Genomic DNA, 19,023 nt, shown 5'->3' with positions numbered 1-19,023 from the left:
AAACATATGCCAAATCAAACGTGCGGAGGATCCGCTGTGGCGACCCCTAACGGGAGAAGCCGAAAGAAACTTTTATTGCTCTTATCAGTACAATAAAAAATAGCATAATTTAAGTTCTCACTCATGTTTACGACTCCCTCTGTCTCATCCACGTTAACCCCATACTTCTTGTTGCCTTTTGTCTTGCTCATTGTTAGATTCGTAAACTAATCAACATCTGTAGTGTGTGATAACCAGGAAATGATACACCAGTGGATTGAAAAAGATGCGCAATGACAGGAAATTGGTTAATGGGCTGAAAAATGGCACAATGAGAAGGAAAAATATTGACATGTCACCAAATTAATACTAAAGTAACGAGCCTGGTTTGAAAATGTAAGAAGTAGAAAGTTCAGATATTTGTTTAAAAATGTAAACAGTAAAAGTAAGAAGTTGTCCGAAAAATTAATTGTGAAGTAAAGTACTGATACCAGAAAAATCTACTTAAGTACAGTAAATAAGAAGTATTTGCACTTTGTTACTTCCCATCCCTGATTTAATGTAAAGAACACTATATTCATATTCAGCTCAGTAGTAGTTAAGTAGTTTTTAGTGGATATAAAATATATAAACTTATGACTATGAATATATATGTATGTATATATGGATTATTATTATTTATTTATTTATTTTTTTTTGTGAGGGCTTAGGTTTTATTCTCGAAAAGTAGAAATTTTGCCTGGAGGTAGATAAAGGCAAATGAGGTCTCCAGTTATTCCGACTCTTTCATCACAGTACTACGGAATATACTACACTAATAACTACTATTACAATATACATAATATACTAAATATTTTCAGCCAGCATTGCTGCAATTGCATAGACTTTTGTTGGATCAGTGAACAAGGAACTGAAGACTTCCTCAGTGATACTTGTGTGCCCAAAGGTAGGCTTATATACAATATTTTTTGCTTGTTTTAATGTCGAAATCTAGTTAGCTATATGTTCTGTAGGCAGCTTTAGCTAAAGTTTAAAAATATCTAGTTAGACTCTTATACACAAACGCCACAAACTGTAGTTATTTACATTCTTTAAAGTTTTTTTGTGCGATGCAAAACTAGATAACATGCTCATTTTTAATTAGCAATATTGTTCTTTGAGTTAATTCGGTCACAATCCGTGTCTGAACTTTCTATTGTTCTGATCTCAGCTATACAAAAAACAAGACTGATAATATACAGTCACTTAAATCTTACAGCTTAAAATAAACTAAGTAGAATGTATAATACCACTGGAAAAGTTGCAAAATTGTGGCAAAAAAGCTTTGCAAAGTTACTCAAGCCAGAAGCTGAGCATGATGGTCAGCAGCATTTGAAAAAAACACCCCATAAATCTGGCACCTGAAAAAGGAGAAAGTCTGCTGGTGAGTCTCAGATAAAAAATAAATCAAGCAAAAAATAGATATTTTAAATGTAATCCAAACTTTGGAATTTTTCAGTCATATGTGATTCTTTCCCAAACAGTTACCACAAAGCTGGAGGTACACAATTGTAAAGAATGTCTATGGATACAATAGCATAACATTTTCCCTTCACTTGGACTAGAAGACCCAAACATTTTCCAGCATGTCAAAGTGAGCTCCATGAAGATATGCTTTACATGGGTTGGAGTGAAAGATCTTGAGTGGCCTGATTCCTCTGACCTCAAACCTATTGAACACCTTTAGAATGAATTGGACTGCTGACTGCCCCCCAGGCCTCCTCACCTCACTTACACCAGTTCCCGACTTTACTAACACCCTTGTGTCAAAATTAGCACAAATCTCCACAAGCAGCACTCCAATCTCTAATGAAAAACCTTCCTAGAAGAATTATGTTATAAGAACAGCAAATGGAAAATAAATGTGAAATGTGCAGTTCAGTTGGGCTGGATGGTAGGGAAAATGATGTAAAGATCTACCCTTGATGGTGCCACACCGCCCCAGCAACAAACAATTGTGCAATTTTGTACTTTTGTATATTGTATCTTATTTCTTAGAGTGTTGAAAATTGATGTTTACCATTTGTCCAGGTTGTGGAAGTTGCATCTACATTGGAGGAAAAAAACATTTGAATGAAAACACTCATATCACAAATGATTGTGTGTTTGAGGCTTTAAAATTTTCAAAGACAATTGCAGTCTTGTCTGTATGATTCTATGTCTGTAACTCTTGTCCAATTTGACTTATAAAATAAAAATAAGACAACATCTCACAAGACATAATTCTATTACAGATTTAGTTTTAGTACGTAAAAGTGCACCTGATTTCAATAGCTAGAATCTAAAAAAAAAGGATTATATTGAGTGGATCTGTCAGTGAATCGAGCTGTAATTGTTAGTGTTCCAGTGTATATTTTGAATTATGAAACCATTATATTAAGTATGAAACCATTGCAAATACTTGTTAAATTCAACATTTATTAATTAGTATTTCAAGCTGTAACCAATTTCAAAACAACTGGTTAGGTATTAGACAATCTTTTAACACTTTTATGAAACTTCAAGCACCCCAGCAACAAAGAAAATGTAACTTTGGTACATTTATTTCTTAAAGGGTCTTACCATTTGATCGAGATTTGCGATTTGAAGCTGCATTGGGGGAAAAAAAAAAATGTAATTAAAACATGCTCATAATATTAACAAGGGCTTCGTGTTTGGGTTGATCTTTTTAATTTCCTTGAACATCTGATCTGATTCTTTGTCTGTAACTTTTCTCTTTATTTAATTTCTTACTACTTGAAAGAATATTACATTTAAATAAATTAAATCAAATAAATAGGGAATCATTGAAAATCCACAATCCAATATCAAAAACTGTTCTTATTCAAACCTTCAATGGTATAAGTTGTCTCCATTCCAGAGTCCATGTGATCCATCACATGACAGTGAAGAAGCCAAGTTCCTGGAGTTCCTGCCTGTAGTTCAATAGTCTTAAAGGTTCCAGGAAACAATCCATACACATCAGCTCTGTGGGGGTGATCCGTCTGAGAGATGGATATAGTAGATACAGTGTTAATGTTCATGTCTATATGTACATGCTGTGTCTATATTACTAAATAAATGTGTACCTTGTATACGAAACTCTGACCATGAAAGTGCACTGTGAACATTTCTTCGTTCCCCAGTGCCATTAAATACCATTCGGTCCGATCTCCCTGCTGCATCCTCAGACCATGCAGGTTAGCATACAGCTTTCCATTAATACCTGATCAGCACATGGAGAAAGCATTACATTGAAAAACATGACAGATCTTATATACTGTATATTACCAATATGATGGGGTTTTTTTTTAGTCCAATCGATAGATTACTGTTTTTTTCTTTTTTAACTATTGATATTTCACAAATCTGCACTGATAGAAATTACATATACTGTATATAAAATTTATAAAAGAAAAATACATTCAAATACTTATACATTCTCTGACCAATAACGAATGCAAAGTGTAGTTTTGTTCATGTATATCAATTTAATGTAGAGCAAGCATCACACTCTCTCTAGCAATTTTGTATTACTTAATGCAAAATTTTTGTTGTTCATTGTGTTTAGAACAGTTCATGCTCACCATGCATCATGTTACTTTCCATAAAGTCGTCACTGTCAATGTCAAAAGTTTCAGGGTCTTTCTTTAGGTAAGTTTGTATGTTATCCTTTAGATACCACGATTCATTCTCATCAAACACCATGAAGAGCAGAGCAAATTCTTTATCCACATCTGTCCGCTGTCTCGTCTTGTTCAAAGTCCCCTTTTGACACACCACTAATGGTCCGATTAAGCCACTCGCCAAATCCTGACACCGGGAAACCGACATACAATAGATTAATAGATCAAAACCTGTATATACAGTATAGAAGTACTGAAGTGTCATGTGAAAAGCTTTTTAGAGCCATGAAAACTGCAAAACTCAAAAACATTCTCTGAGAACAACAGGATGCATTGAACATATAGACCTTTACAACTAAATACCTTTTAAACATCCTATTCAGAATGCATAGTCAATACTATAAATTTAGTCCTTCCATTGTTGCTCTAACAGCCTTATTCTTCTGGGAAGGCTTTTTACTTGATTTTGGAAGTTGCTGAGTTGCAGGACACGCTTGGTTATATCATCTTTTAAGCAGGGTCATGGTGCCCCATGGAAGGCTGAACCATCATAACACGCTTTTTAATTACTTTTAGCATACACACAAAATTTTGTAGTCACTAACAATAAAAATGGCAAGGAAAGGGTAGGAATAACATGATTCTTTATTTTTTTTTAGTCCAACCCCAAACATGAAATGATTAGACAAACCCATAAATGATGGATCAAAGAGAAATGTCTTAGTATAATGGTAACTGGGAAAGGCCAAACATTGGGGAGTTTCTAAAAGATAATAGTAGAGAAGAATTATTTTTAAGATGTTATTGGTACCAGAAGTCACAGCTATTGTTGTGGCAGATTTTGCTATGACACACTCCATTCTTGAAACCCCTGTCTTTCTAGACCTTGAATTGCACCTAGGGGCATTGTCATGCCATGCTGGAACAGATTCTTCTCTGAAGTGTTGTTACAAAGTTAAAAGTTAAAAACACACAATTGTCTTGGATGTTTGTCTGTTGTGGAATTAAGCCTTATGCTGACTGGTAACTATAAACAGCAGCCAAGAGCATGTAATTTTTATTCCTTCTGCACTGAATGGTCCTGCTCTGTGAGTTTGTGTAGTCTGCAAGTTGGTTCTGTCCTAAATGTTTTAGAATAATTGCACTGACAGGTCATGCCAGTTGGCATTCTTTTACAGAAGCATGGAGCGCTTCAATATGACCCTTAGGAAATGGCTTACTATTTTATTTAATGATCTTTGTATATGTATATGGTTGTACTTAATTACACAAGCATTCCTGCCAAATCTTCTCAATCCTCTCTTTCACCTTGTAACAATGTTCAATGTTTTACCTTAAGAAAGCTGGCTGATGAGTAATAGGCATAGGTCGTGCAGGTTGATTCAGTGGGTCCAGGACCTGAACTGATTGTCCAGTTATACCTTGTTGTGCTTCCTAACACACACAAATAGACGTACACTCTTTTTCATATAAAGCACATATCTTACATTTATACTAGTAAATGTTATCTAAAGGGTAGTTTGGCTGTAGTGTACCTGGTTCAACAGGTTCGGCCAAACTGGCCTTCACTCCATGAGCGTGAACTGAATAGGGCCTAGTGGCTTTGTTCATAAATACAACCTGGACCTTCTCACCAACTTGCACCCTAAGAATGGGACCTGCACATGGAAAAATTTTTATAATTTAGCTATGCACTGTCTAGTATTCATCTAACAATGAGGGCTAGAAATTACAAGTATAAGAAGTTAGATTAGAGTAAAATTTCACAACCTTAAGCACGGGAATCCTTTAACTGGATTTGCCATATGACAGATTTATAAAACTAACATAATGCAGCTTTTCAGAAAAAGAGTTTATTATTATAAATAAAATATCATTTTGCTGTCAATATTCAGTTTAATATTTATTTGATGTTATAGACCTAGTTGTTTTTTTAAGTTACTGATGTTTGGAATAAACTCATTCATTAAACTCATTTTATTCATTTGTCATTAAACAAATGTAACATTTATAATATTGGGCTGTGATTTACACTAATAAAATAAACCAGAACAAAAACTTCACAGATTGCCTGGAAACTTTAATATGTTGAAATATTATAATGAATACTATATTAAATGTGTTGAAATATAATAAATGAATATGTTTTACCCAAAATGCCTAAATGCTCTTCATCAGAACCCCTGGTATCCTGTTCTGTGAAAGTCTCATCCTTGTACATACGGTACACCACTTTTCTGTAAACAGACCCAGTCCTATTCTCTGATTTATTGAGGTAAATGCTTCCAGGACTGAGAGGCAAAATGAGAAAAAGTAAAAAAAAAAAAAAATTTAAATAAAAAAATTACCCATCACGTCACTAATATTTATTTCAGCATCTGTTTTAACATATAGCATAGTTAAGTTGTAAAAACACTCCAGAGTTAGGATTTCACATCACAATTGTTAATGTATGTCACTTAAAACAGTACACAATAAAACAGCAAAATACATCTTAAAAAAACAAACAAGATATTGCCAACATATTCTGTTTCAAAATCCGTTTATAATAAAAAGTTTAAACACTAGTGACCAGCACTCACCTTTCATCAAGAGTATTGCTATGTTTCTCCAACTCCCATGTCCGGTTTGGGGCGTAATTCCACTCCACCTCTTCAGCAGCCATGTAGAAATACACATCGGGCTGAAAGGTACTCTCTTGGTTCTGACTCGGTGTGCAGCGTTTTACCATGTAAAGCTGCCGCATGCCACCACGATAGTCGTCAGTTGTAAGAGAGCTCAGCTCAAAGAGTCCTAAAGCAAAATCACAAATGACAAGTAAAAGAAAATTGCAATAATAAAATTAATAAATGGAAATTGCTTTGTTATCGATTCACCTTTAACACAAATTTAACTTTAATTTACATTATCTATTGTAACAAAATGTAAATTCAGAGACCCACATATCCTGCTTAGCTTGTTTGCTTATTATACATAATTATTATTTAATTCTGATGGTCTGTGGTCATTTTGATTTATCATTGTCGCTCCCAATGCTATTTTTAAATACACAGTTTCTATCTATAAAGGTCTAATTGAAAAAAAAAAGACTAATCTACTACTACTAATTGGCAAACAAGGAATTTATTGCTTTGAATTCAACTTTGACTTAACCTTTAGTTGAATTCAAAATTGCTTCGTCATTCTATTTGACCAATTGAAATGGCCAGCTGTTTTATAGCTCTGAGCTATAGTTACAGTGAGGAAAATAAGTATTTGAACACCCTGCTATTTTGCAAGTTCTCCCACTTAGAAATCATGGAGGGGTCTGAAATTGTCATCGTAGGTGCATGTCCACTGTGGGAGACATAATCTAAAAAAAAATATTCAGAAATCACAATGTATGATTTTTTAACTATTTATTTGTATGATACAGCTGCAAATAAGTATTTGAACACCTGAGAAAGTCAATGTTAATATTTGGTACAGTAGCCTTTGTTTGCAATTACAGAGGTCAAACGTTTCCTGTAGTTTTTCTCCAGGTTTGCACACACTGCAGGAGGGATTTTGGCCCACTCCTCCACACAGATCTTCTCTAGATCAGTCAGGTTTCTGGCCTGTCGCTGAGAAACACAGAGTTTGAGCTCCCTCCAAAGATTCTCTATTGGGTTTAGGTCTGGAAACTGGCTAGGCCACGCCAGAACCTTGATATGCTTCTTACAGAGCCACTCCTTGGTTATCCTGGCTGTGTGCTTCGGGTCATTGTCATGTTGGAAGACCCAGCCTCGACCCATCTTCAATGCTCTAACTGAGGGAAGGAGGTTGTTCCCCAAAATCTCGCAATACATGGCCCCGGTCATCCTCTCCTTAATACAGTGCAGTCGCCCTGTCCCATGTGCAGAAAAACACCCCCAAAGCATGATGCTACCACCCCCATGCTTCACAGTAGGGATGGTGTTCTTGGGATGGTACTCATCATTCTTCTTCCTCCAAACACGTTTAGTGGAATTATGACCCAAAAGTTCTATTTTGGTCTCATCTGACCACATGACTTTCTCCCATGACTCCTCTGGATCATCCAAATTGTCATTGGCAAACTTAAGATGTGCCTGGACATGTGCTGGTTTAAGCAGGGGAACCTTCCGTGCCATGCATGATTTTAAACCATGACGTCTTAGTGTATTACCAACAGTAACCTTGGAAACGGTGGTCCCAGCTCTTTTCAGGTCATTGACCAGCTCCTCCCGTGTAGTTCTGGGCTGATTTCTCACCTTTTTTTGGGATCATTGAGACCCCACGAGGTGAGATCTTGCATGGAGCCCCAGTCTGAGGGAGATTGACAGTCATGTTTAGCTTCTTCCATTTTCTAATGATTGCTCCAACAGTGGACCTTTTTTCACCAAGCTGCTTGGCAATTTCCCCGTAGCCCTTTCCAGCCTTGTGGAGGTGTACAATTTTGTCTCTAGTGTCTTTGGACATCTCTTTGGTCTTGGCCATGTTAGTAGTTGGATTCTTACTGATTGTATGGGGTGGGCAGGTGTCTTTATGCAGCTAATGACCTCAAACAGGTGTATCTAATTTAGGATAATAAATGTAGTGGAGGTGGACATTTTAACATTTTAAGGCAGGTCTTTGAGGGTCAGAATTCTAGCTGATAGACAGGCGTTCAAATACTTATTTGCAGCTGTATCATACAAATAAATAGTTTAAAAATCATATATTGTGATTTCTGGATTTTTGTTTTTTAGATTATGTCTCTCACAGTGGACATGCACCTACGATGACAATTTCAGACCCCTCCATAATTTCTAAGTGGGAGAACTTGCAAAATAGCAGGGTGTTCAAATACTTATTTTCCTCACTGTATATTGTCAGTGCTCAACAGTTTAAAAGCAAAATCAGTTCAGGCTCTATCAGGCTTTATCTCCAAAATATTTCATGGGTTTCTGGATGGGACAAAGTAAATCAAATCAAATCAAAACAGGGCAAGAGGAATCTAAACTAATCTACAAAGCATTCATGTAAATCGTTGAATTGACATTCATTTCAATCTGAAAAATTAAAGACATTGCTAGTGCAAAAAGTGTTTCATTTAAGTAGCTAGATTCTCTGTATACTCATATATACAATATAAAAATGCCCAGCAGTAAAATCTTAAACACTACACTGTTCTTAATTTTACTTTATCTATTAGATAACCTCATACAGACACTAACACTTTTTTAGTTGATCATTGCTCAATTGACATGAATATTATAAATCTTTTTTTTTTTGGTGTAACTGTACACGCTTATTTCATTACCGTCATTGTCAGGTTTCATGGAGACAGTAACACTAGAGTGCGGGAAGAGATTAACCGTGTCCCGTGTAGTTTTGTCCAGCTGAATCGTGTTGCCCTGGAAGTAAACGCTATAGAGATGCGCTGAGCCCAATGCCATCAGGTGCCACACAACATGGTCCCCCTCACACAAATTAAGTTCAGGAAGATTTCCATACATGAAGCCATTTACAGCTAAAAGAGAACACACACACACACACACACACACACACACACACACACACACACACACACACACACACACACACACAAAACACAGACAAATAAGTGGAATTAATGAGACAACTGTAAAATAGCTGCATATTCACCTAAATAATTAAGTGCAGTCATACTGTTGTAGCTTACAGCTCATTTTGTTGCTCTCCTGAAATTGTTGGTCATCTGTTTCTGTCTCATTACTACCAAACTGCTCAATATTTTTTAGCAGATACCAGCTTTTGGTCTCATCCATCACAGTGAACAAGAGGAAGAACTCTTTCTGCACCTCTGATCCTCTATGCTACACACACACACACACACACACACACACACACACACACACACACACACACACACACAATCAGTCTCCAGTTACAAACAAATGGATGCTTTTTAATAATCAAAACAAAGATTACACTCTTTCTCTTGAATTCACCTGTGTACCAAACCGAACTATGAAAGCAAAATCATCTAAAATATGAATGCATAATGATTTCTGATTTCTTGAGAAACTGTTACTGTTATGATTACAATTTTAAAACCAGTGTGAATATCACCAATTCAACTATGCAGTGCCACACATCCATTTCTATTTCTGAATTGTCTCTCTTTTTGCTTTTTTTTGCACATTTTCTAAAATTACAGTAAAGATAAATGAGCTAACCATAGAGATGTGTGTGTGTGGGAGGGTACCTGTCGACCGCTCTCATCCAAAACTCCTTTCTTGCAAACTTGTAACGGTCCCACCAAACCAGAGTTGGTATCACTTGTGAGATTTGTACCAGAATAATACAGATACGACAAGCAGGGTGGGTCACTGGGCGAGGGACCTTCTGTTACACGCCATCGATATGTAAACGTCTGACCTGGTGCCACACTGGCCCCTGATTTCTGAGAACCTAAGGAGGACAAAGTATGTATATTCATCACTACAAGAAGTAGCAAAACAGGTAAAATGGTCTTGTGAGATACAATTTGTTGAAAATTCTAATCTATTTATTTCTCTAAAGCTGCTTTGTAACAATGTACATTGTGCTGTACAAATAAAATGAAATTAATATTTGTTCTAATAAATAACTGTGTGGCATACAGTGCCCTCTTTAAATTCAAACCCAAGCTTCAAATGTATTACCATCCTGATATTTGACTCCTTCATAAGATTTGTCATACGACACTCCGTGAGGTTGCATGCTGAAGTTATGAGTCGCCTTATTTCGAAATGTCACCTCAATGACATCACCAGGTTCTCCCCTAATCACAGGACCTGTAAGTACACATCACACTAAACAGTTGCCTTGTATTACATAGTTCATTTTTTTTCTCACCATCCTGTTAAACCCACTTAAACAACATTGAAGTTTTACTAAATACACTACATCTCTAATTACATCTGAATATTAATCCAATTATGCAATATTTACAATACTTTAAGTATTTTTATCATATAAACAACAAAATGAATCGTTAGTCTATGTTCTTATCGACATAACAGAAACATGTTCAATGAATAAAAAATGATTTCACTCTTTACTGGTTAAAATATATAAGTACTGACTTAGTTCAGATACTGCTGACACACATACTGTGAACACACACACTGTGAACACACACACACACACACACACACACACACACACACACACACACACACACACACACACACACATACACACACACAGGTACAGTCTTTCAAGGAACTCAGCAGGTAGGTTGTTCCCAGCCAGACTCAATGATGTTACGATCAAAAATATTACTTCCTTGTTGTCTGGGGCCAATCAGATGCCTGCATAATTGTACTGAATGATGGATCATCATTGAAAACCATCAATCCTGATCAAATCTCCAACTCAACTTGCATAAACCTTCCAACTTGCTTTACTTTTGCTGGCAAACACTTGTTATTCTACCACTCTTCAGCCATTTGGCTTGCCTCCTAACCTACTGCTGCAGCCAAATATTTCATATTTTGACTCATCAGACCAGAGTACTTGCTGCCATTTTTCTGCAACTCAGCTTCTATGTTTTCATGCATAGTTGAGTTTCTTAACCTTGTTTCCATGTTGGACATATGGCTTTTACCAGTTCTTTGCTGATGGCACTGCTGGTCTTTGCCTAGGGGAGACCTTGCAGATGCAGTATAACTACTTTGTGTTTTGTTGTTTTGTTCAGTCTTGCAATGGTGTATGACCTGCGACATGAAACTGTCTTCCACAATCTCACCTTAGTAGCAGAGTTTTTCTAGGGTCATCACACCAAATACTGATTTGATTTGGATTTCTCTGTTGTGACTTTACTTGTGCATTTAATAAAAAGATTATTAACATTTATTTTTGAATACATTCTTTCTTTACTGCCTTAAACCTTTTTTGCACAGTACTGTGTATATATGAAATATATAAAACACTTACCCAGAATGCCTAGGTGTTTTTCTGAACCAGTCTGTTCGATCTTAGAATTAAATGTGTCATCGTGGTACCCAATGTATCTGACCTTCCAGTACTCTCCTCCCAATTTTCCCTGATTTGTACTGAAGAATTCCTCTGAATCGCTGCGAAAAGTACATGGTTGTTGTTTTTCTTATTTTTTCTTCTTTTCCAAGCTTATAAATGATAAAAATTAAAATATGTTAGCCATATGTTTAGTCACCTGTCTTTTGCATTTACTGGTGTATTGGTAAGCATGTTCATCCCTGAGGGGGCGTATTTCCACAGTATCTCTTCGGCAGCAATGTAATAACGTCTGATGTGTCCAGCAGGGGTCGCTGTGGGTGCCGTAGTTTTATCACATGAAGAGACATTAAAAAAGCCCTGCATACTCTCTGTTAACGACACACGGAGGGGGAAGAACAGAAGATAAATAAGTGCTGTGAGTTTTTGATGTACACAGAAAAAATTATAAAACATAAATGGACCTAGATTCCATTTACAGTATGTGCATCCTTAAAGCATGTAAACATTAAGCATATTAAACATTTCAATTAGGAATATAAAATGTTGAGCTAAACAATTAATAATTAAAATGTAGGATTTAGAAATTTGTTACATTTTTCTCCAGAAACTAAAATAAATTAAAGAAACATTACCATCCATGTGATCGTCAACCACACACCCAAACAACCACTTTCCAATTGTCATAGGAACCATTTCTGCAGTGACTGAAGTGGCAGGAAATACACTGAGGACATCAGTGCGGTGACCTTGGTTGAGTAGGGTGTGGCCAAAAAAGTGGATAGAGTGAAGATCAATGGTATTTCCGATACCAAAAACATGCCAAAATACAGGGGTTCCGATACACACTTCCAGGGTTGGTAAGTTACCATAAACAAAACCATTTATTGCTGTGGGAAAAAAAGAAAACACATAAAAAATAAAGTAAGAACTGATAATGAAGCCATTAACTACTATACAGTGATACTCATTTAATACAATACTTAATATTTAGCCATATTATTGTTGTGATTTAAAGTGGAAAACTGCTTACAGTGCAGCCGATTCGAATTCTGAAAGTCGTCATCATCTTTCAACTGCAAAGTAGCTTTAGGGCACAACGCTTTCAAATTTTCATCAATATACCAACTTAGATTTTCATCCACAGCACTGAACATCAAGAAAAACTCTTCTGAATGAAGTCGTCTGATTGAATCTAAAGAGTTTTACAGTGAAATAACACACGATATGAAAATACATTATTGAAAATACATAAGTACTTTAAATGTAAATACTCAGTAATAAATACTACCACAGACAAAGCAAATATTTGCTTCTATTAAAGTTCTGATTATTACTATAATATATTACTATAAAGTTTTTTATACCCCAGGTTTTTTGTTTCAAAATTATAGTTTTGGGCATGTTTCATATATCTTAGCATTTATAGGTAAATGCAATATTTAATTTAAGAAAAAGGTAAATATTTATTTTTCCTGTTTTCATTCAAGGCTGAATTATTTCTATATAACAGCACAACCTTCAATGTTATTTCATGCTTAACATTTTTTTGTTGAAAATGAATACCTAATTTAATTTACAGTGGGTACGGAAAGTATTCAGACCCCTTAAATGTTTCACTCTTTGTTATATTGCAGCCATTTGCTAAAATCATTTAGGTTCATTCTTCTTCCTCATGAATGTACACATAGCACCCCATACTGACAGAAAAACACAGAATTGTTGACATTGTTGCAGATTTATTAAAAAAGAAAAACTGAAATATCACATGGTCCTAAGTATTCAGACCCTTTGCTCAGTATTTAGTAGAAGCCCCCTTTTGATCTAATACAGCCAGGAGTCTTTTTGGGAAAGATTCAACAAGTCTTTCACACCTGGATTTGGGGATCCTCTGCCATTCCTCCTTGCAGATCCTCTCCAGTTCTGTCAGGTTGGATGGTAAACGTTGGTGGGCAGCTATTTTTAGGTCTCTCCAGAGATGCTCAATTGAGTTTAAGTCAGGGCTCTGGCTGGGCCATTCAAAAACAGTCACGGAGTTGTTGTGAAGCCACTCCTTCGTTATTTTAGCTGTGTGCTTAGGGTCATTGTCTTGTTGGAAGGTAAACCTTCGGCCCAGTCTGAGGTCCAGAGCACTCTGGAGAAGGTTTTTGTCCAGGATATCCCTGTACTTGGCCGCATTCATCTTTCCCTCGATTGCAACCAGTCGTCCTGTCCCTGCAGCTGAAAAACACCCCCACAGCATGATGCTGCCACCACCATGCTTCACTGTTGGGACTGTATTGGACAGGTGATGAGCAGTGCCTGGTTTTCTCCACACATACCGCTTAGAATTAAGGCCAAAAAGTTCTATTTTGGTCTCATCAGACCAGAGAATCTTATTTCTCACCATCTTGGAGTCCTTCAGGTGTTTTTTAGCAAACTCCATGCAGGCTTTCATGTGTCTTACACTGAGGAGAGGCTTCCATCGGGCCACTCTGCCATAAAGCCCCGACTGGTGGAGGGCTGCAGTGATGGTTGACTTTCTACAACTTTCTCCCATCTCCTGACTGCATCTCTGGAGCTCAGCCACAGTGATCTTTGGGTTCTTCTTTACCTCTTTCACCAAGGCTCTTCTCCCCCGATAGCTCAGTTTGGCCGGACGGCCAGCTCTAGGAAGGGTTCTGGTCATCCCAAACGTCTTTCATTTGAGGATTATGGAGGCCACTGTGCTCTTAGGAACCTTAAGTGCAGCAGAAATCTTTTTGTAACCTTGGCCAGATCTGTGCCTGGCCACAATTCTGTCTCTGAGCTCTTCAGGCAGTTCCTTTGACCTCATGATTCTCATTTGCTCTGACATGCATTGTGATCTGGAAGGTCTTATATAGACAGGTGTGTGGCTTTCCTAATTAAGTCCAATCAGTATAATCAAACACAGCTGGACTCAAATGAAGGTGTAGAACCATCTCAAGGATGATCAGAAGAAATGGAAAGCACCTGAGTTAAATATATTAGTGTCACAGCAAAGGGTCTGAATACTTAGGACCATGTGATATTTCAGTTTTTCTTTTTTAATAAATCTGCAACAATGTCAACAATTCTGTGTTTTTCTGTCAGTATGGGGAGCTGTGTGTACATTCATGAGGAAGAAGAATGAACTTAAATGATTTTAGCAAATGGCTGCAATATAACAAAGAGTGAAAAATTTAAGGGGGTCTGAATACTTTCTGTACCCACTGTATATATCATTTTTTTATAATGTCAAAATATAATGAAAGTAATAATGTTACCCTTCTTGCAGATGAGCAGCACTCCAATGAGTCCTGATGCTATGTCTTTCACTGAATTTACATGTGAGTGATACATCGATGTAAGACAGGAGGAGTCAGTCTCTTTAGGAGCAAACTCTTCTGTCACCTTCCATGTGTATGTGTAAGACTGTCCTGGAGCCACAGCATCATCACTCTTATTCGCAGCAGATGTACCATCTGGATACCATGCACCTGGTGAACAGTTATGCATTAATGTGTTTAGTGATATTCATAGATATACTTCTGTAAAGTGCTGATTCTATCACCATTAGGGGTTCATCTTAACTGAGCTGAGACAAAAGACAAGACTAAATATGTCACAGTGTATTTACTTTCAGTGTTTTGAAACAGCAAAACTCCTAGTTATTTTATTATTTTCGAAACACATGCAAGTTCCCTTTGAAATAAGCAACAAACCATGTAAAATTGCAAAAATTGGACAGTGGATTAAAAGAACAAAGTTCTGTGGGACTTATTACTCATAAGTCCCACAGAACTTTGTTATGTGCTAGAATATGTCCAAGCTCTGAAAGTGTTATTTAGAGAGTAACGTGTATTGCTGGCTGGAGTATTATCTATCATGGAATTGTCTACCAGGTCACAACACCTAAATCTTATTGAACTGCTATTGGATTAACTGGATCATAAAGTCAGGAAGAAATCTCCAAGTTGTAAAGAGCACCTTTGGCAAGTTTACACATGAGGCATGGCAAAGTATTTCACCTGAATGCTTAGAGAAACAAAAGAATCTGTCTGTATGCCAAGAGTGTATAAAGCTAAGAGAGGATTTTTTCAATGAAAGTAAAGCAAAAAAGTTAATCTTCATAACATTAAATTATCTAGTTTGTTGCATATAAAAAGGAACCAATTAAATCTTTTGACAGGCACTGTTCTAAATCTAGTAAAAGCCAAACAGAATGAAATGCATCCTACCTTCAGAATCCTTCTTATAGTAAACTCCATGCGGATGTATTGAATAGGGCCGAGTTGCAAAGTTCTTCATATGCACTACAATATCATCACCCACTTCTGCACGAATCACAGGTCCAACAAATCCCAGCCATTTTGGTTTAGGCACCTCAGTGGTAAAAGTCCCATCGGTGTACTCTTTATACAGAGCTTTTTTATACTGAATAAAGTTTTCATAACAACTGCCATCTTGTCTAGACACATTAACAAACAAAAAGAAAAAGTCATATTAGCTGACTTCCCTATCAGTAACCTACTTCTTTTACATACAAAATTTTTACATACAAATTTTTACATAATAAAAGGATAGTTAAAAAAAAAAAAAAGTAAACATACATACTTCCACAAGTTTCCTGTTTTCTAAAGAGTAAGCACTTCTTAAGGTATTATTGGAAAATTGCATATTAATGCATATTAATTCCCGGGAATTGGTCTTGCATGTGTCTTCTGACATTAAAGTTGTATTATTATTATTATTATTATTATTATTATTATTATTATTATTATTATTATTATTATTACGTATAAACATATAGATAGTGTTAGAATTTAAAACATGGTATGGCTATCGTCCTCTATTCAATTCTGGATAAACCTTTTTAATGTTAATTTAAATGCTCATTATATTTAATAAAAGTGTCATTAGTGGGTTTTGTCAGTCCTTAAATTAGTCGAAAGATAGCTCACAATTCAATATAGACAAATTAAAAACAGTCATATGCTATTTTTACATTTAAATAGCAAAACTTCATTTCGTTTGCAAGTGTTTAAACATAACAACTGACAAGTTTCGCTTTCAAATCTGGACAATTGTTTTGTTTACTGTTAACACTTTCTATTTATATAAACACACACACACACACACACACACACACACACACACACACACACACACACACACACACACACACACTGTGTTCTAGTCATTTGCATTTAGTGGCCTAGTATTTAGCTGGCGAACAAAATGAGTCTAAATTAGTTCATTTTACTCTCAACAAATAACAAATTTCAAACATTCATTTAAAAAAACGTTGAAAATGTAATATTTATAAATTATTCATTTATTATTATGTTACATGTAATGATAATAAGAAATGGTATGGTCCATTGTAGGGGGAGGTCTACATATCAGTCTGATATTTCCTGACGAATCTTTGAGCAAAATGTTAAATATGAAATATAAATTATTTGTTACCTATATGTTTATTTATTTCAGCTTTGTATTTTGTTTATTTGATGTCATTTGAATACTTTTAAATATACTTCAAATATTTTGAACCAACCCACCCGCTGACCGTAGGCCGCACCACGCTTATAAATTTACAGTATAGAGTGTAATAAAGTGTGTAAACAGTTTTCTGCTGAACTATAATTTTATTGCCTCAATAAACAAAGAACTTACAAATGATGATTGATACCAGTGCCGGTAATTAGATTTTGACCACCGGGAGCATAATTCCACTTTTCCTCGCGGATTCCGATGTAGTAGGTTCTTGTTGAGGATTCAACCAAAGTTAAAAAAGTCAGAAACGTGACACATAAAACTTTCGTCATTGTCAAATAATCGTCCTAAATGTGTCCGAGTTCAAGAAACAGTGCAGAAACAAATGTAACTAGATCCTGAATTAGCTTATCCCTGTTTCACCTTCAAATCGAAACCGAAAGTAAAAACTCATGGATTCGGTTAAGAATTCGTTTGGGATTTCAGTTGAATTCTTCCGGCGCAAACGCGGTTACAATAAAGGTTCCTGGCTGATCCGAATAATTAATCGATCTAATTTTTATGTATGTGCAAACCAGCAATGTAGACACAGAATCTATTCTTCAACCTTTGGCAAAAAAAGGCAGAAGTGATGTAAAGAGGAACTTTGAAAATGCAAATCTTCTGTAACATTATAGTTTCTCTTTACTGAATCTAAGAGGCCCATGAAGACATGGTGAGAAAAATTAGACAAGACAAATTTGAGCGACCTGCACAGACCTTTCACCTCAGCTCATGAACACATTTTTGGATGAACCGAAATATTGTCTGCACTACAGACCTCCTCGCCTAACAATCAGATCCTGACCCCTTTAATGCTCTTTTGTAGGGTAATGAGCCCAAATCTTCACAGCCACACTTCAAAATCTACTAATCATAAACTTTGCTTTATAGTTCAGTCTGAATCTCTTGAAATTTGGAATTCATATGTATCAGGTTGTAATAGTTTTAATTAATCATTATTAATTTTTATTCATTTTAAAGGTACTGGCTATCAAAATGTGAACATAAATGTTTAAATCATATTTTACAGAGGTAGAAACGCCCTTTAAAATCTTACTGCAAATTATGTTTATTATCTCTACCTCTTTCTCTCTCTCTCTTTCTCTCTCTCTCTCTCTCTCTCTCTCTCTCTCTCTCTCTCTCTCTCTCTCTCTCTCTCTCTCTCTCTCTCTCTCTCTCTCATTAGTATATTCTTATAATGGTCTCAAATACAGAGATCAAGGCAGTTTATGTACAACAAAAGAAAAGTTCCCAATTTTTCCCAAAGTTCAGCTTTAATTTATATCAATACAAAATATAATGTATCTGTTGTATAGTACAAGGTCTATAGTATAAACATTTACAAATAATTGTTGGAGTCAACCTCTGTTTCAATGTTCTTAACTTATGTCCATGTTGAGCATATTTGTTTTATTAATAATTTTACTTTCAATCTCAAATGTAACATTTAAAATATTTTTCCTTTCCTCCTTATCTTCAAGAAGTTTGGATGATTCGATTTGCTGTTGATATTTTAATTATTACAAAGACTGAATGTTAAGGTAACAGACTTGAGTGTTACAGGATAGACTCATCGAAAATGCTGGTTTGAGTATGACGTTTTTTATACAAAAAAATACAATTGTAAAGAATTGTAATGCTTAACTTTGCAATTTATCTGAATTATCCATGTATGTTGTTGTGTTGTGCTTTACCTGTGTCAAAAATGTCTGGATACACTTGTTTTCAACCTCTGTTACAATCGTTGATATTGTTAAAAATTTTTTTGATTTCTGTGACGGTCTTTTATTAGTGTGTATCTGTTTTTCAGTAATCATAGAGAACTTGGGACTTGTGGTATGGCGGTATTATGGTTCTGCTGACACACACACACACACACACACACACACACACACACACACACACACACACACACACA

General features: G+C 35.8%; 1 protein-coding gene across 2 annotated transcripts; it reads right to left on the bottom strand.

Moving 5' to 3' along the window:
* Window positions 1–683: 683 nt before the first annotated feature.
* On the bottom strand, window positions 684–17,916 carry LOC310719985 (ferroxidase HEPHL1-like). Of its 2 annotated transcripts, XM_083530224.1 has the most exons (21): window positions 17,244–17,916; window positions 15,806–16,035; window positions 14,852–15,064; window positions 12,619–12,780; window positions 12,221–12,475; window positions 11,785–11,956; window positions 11,547–11,686; window positions 10,271–10,402; window positions 9,832–10,037; window positions 9,286–9,439; window positions 8,905–9,114; window positions 6,206–6,416; window positions 5,775–5,914; window positions 5,159–5,281; window positions 4,957–5,057; window positions 3,585–3,810; window positions 3,087–3,223; window positions 2,849–3,002; window positions 2,581–2,607; window positions 2,039–2,065; window positions 684–1,379 (listed from the first exon to the last, which is right to left on the bottom strand). In XM_083530224.1, exons 1-21 carry the CDS (start codon window positions 17,393–17,395, stop codon window positions 1,312–1,314), a joined length of 3,240 nt encoding a protein of 1,079 aa, XP_083386350.1. In that variant the 5' UTR covers window positions 17,396–17,916; the 3' UTR covers window positions 684–1,311. The 2 variants fall into 2 exon arrangements, with proteins under 2 accessions (XP_083386350.1, XP_083386351.1); XM_083530225.1 differs by lacking the exon at window positions 2,581–2,607.
* Window positions 17,917–19,023: the final 1,107 nt, after the last annotated feature.

This window comes from Silurus aristotelis, assembly GCF_946808225.1.
Source record: "Silurus aristotelis genome assembly, chromosome: 25".
Taxonomy (NCBI): Eukaryota; Metazoa; Chordata; class Actinopteri; order Siluriformes; family Siluridae; genus Silurus; species Silurus aristotelis.
Note: the sequence above shows the minus strand (reverse complement) of the source record. Positions and strands in the feature narration are given on the sequence as shown.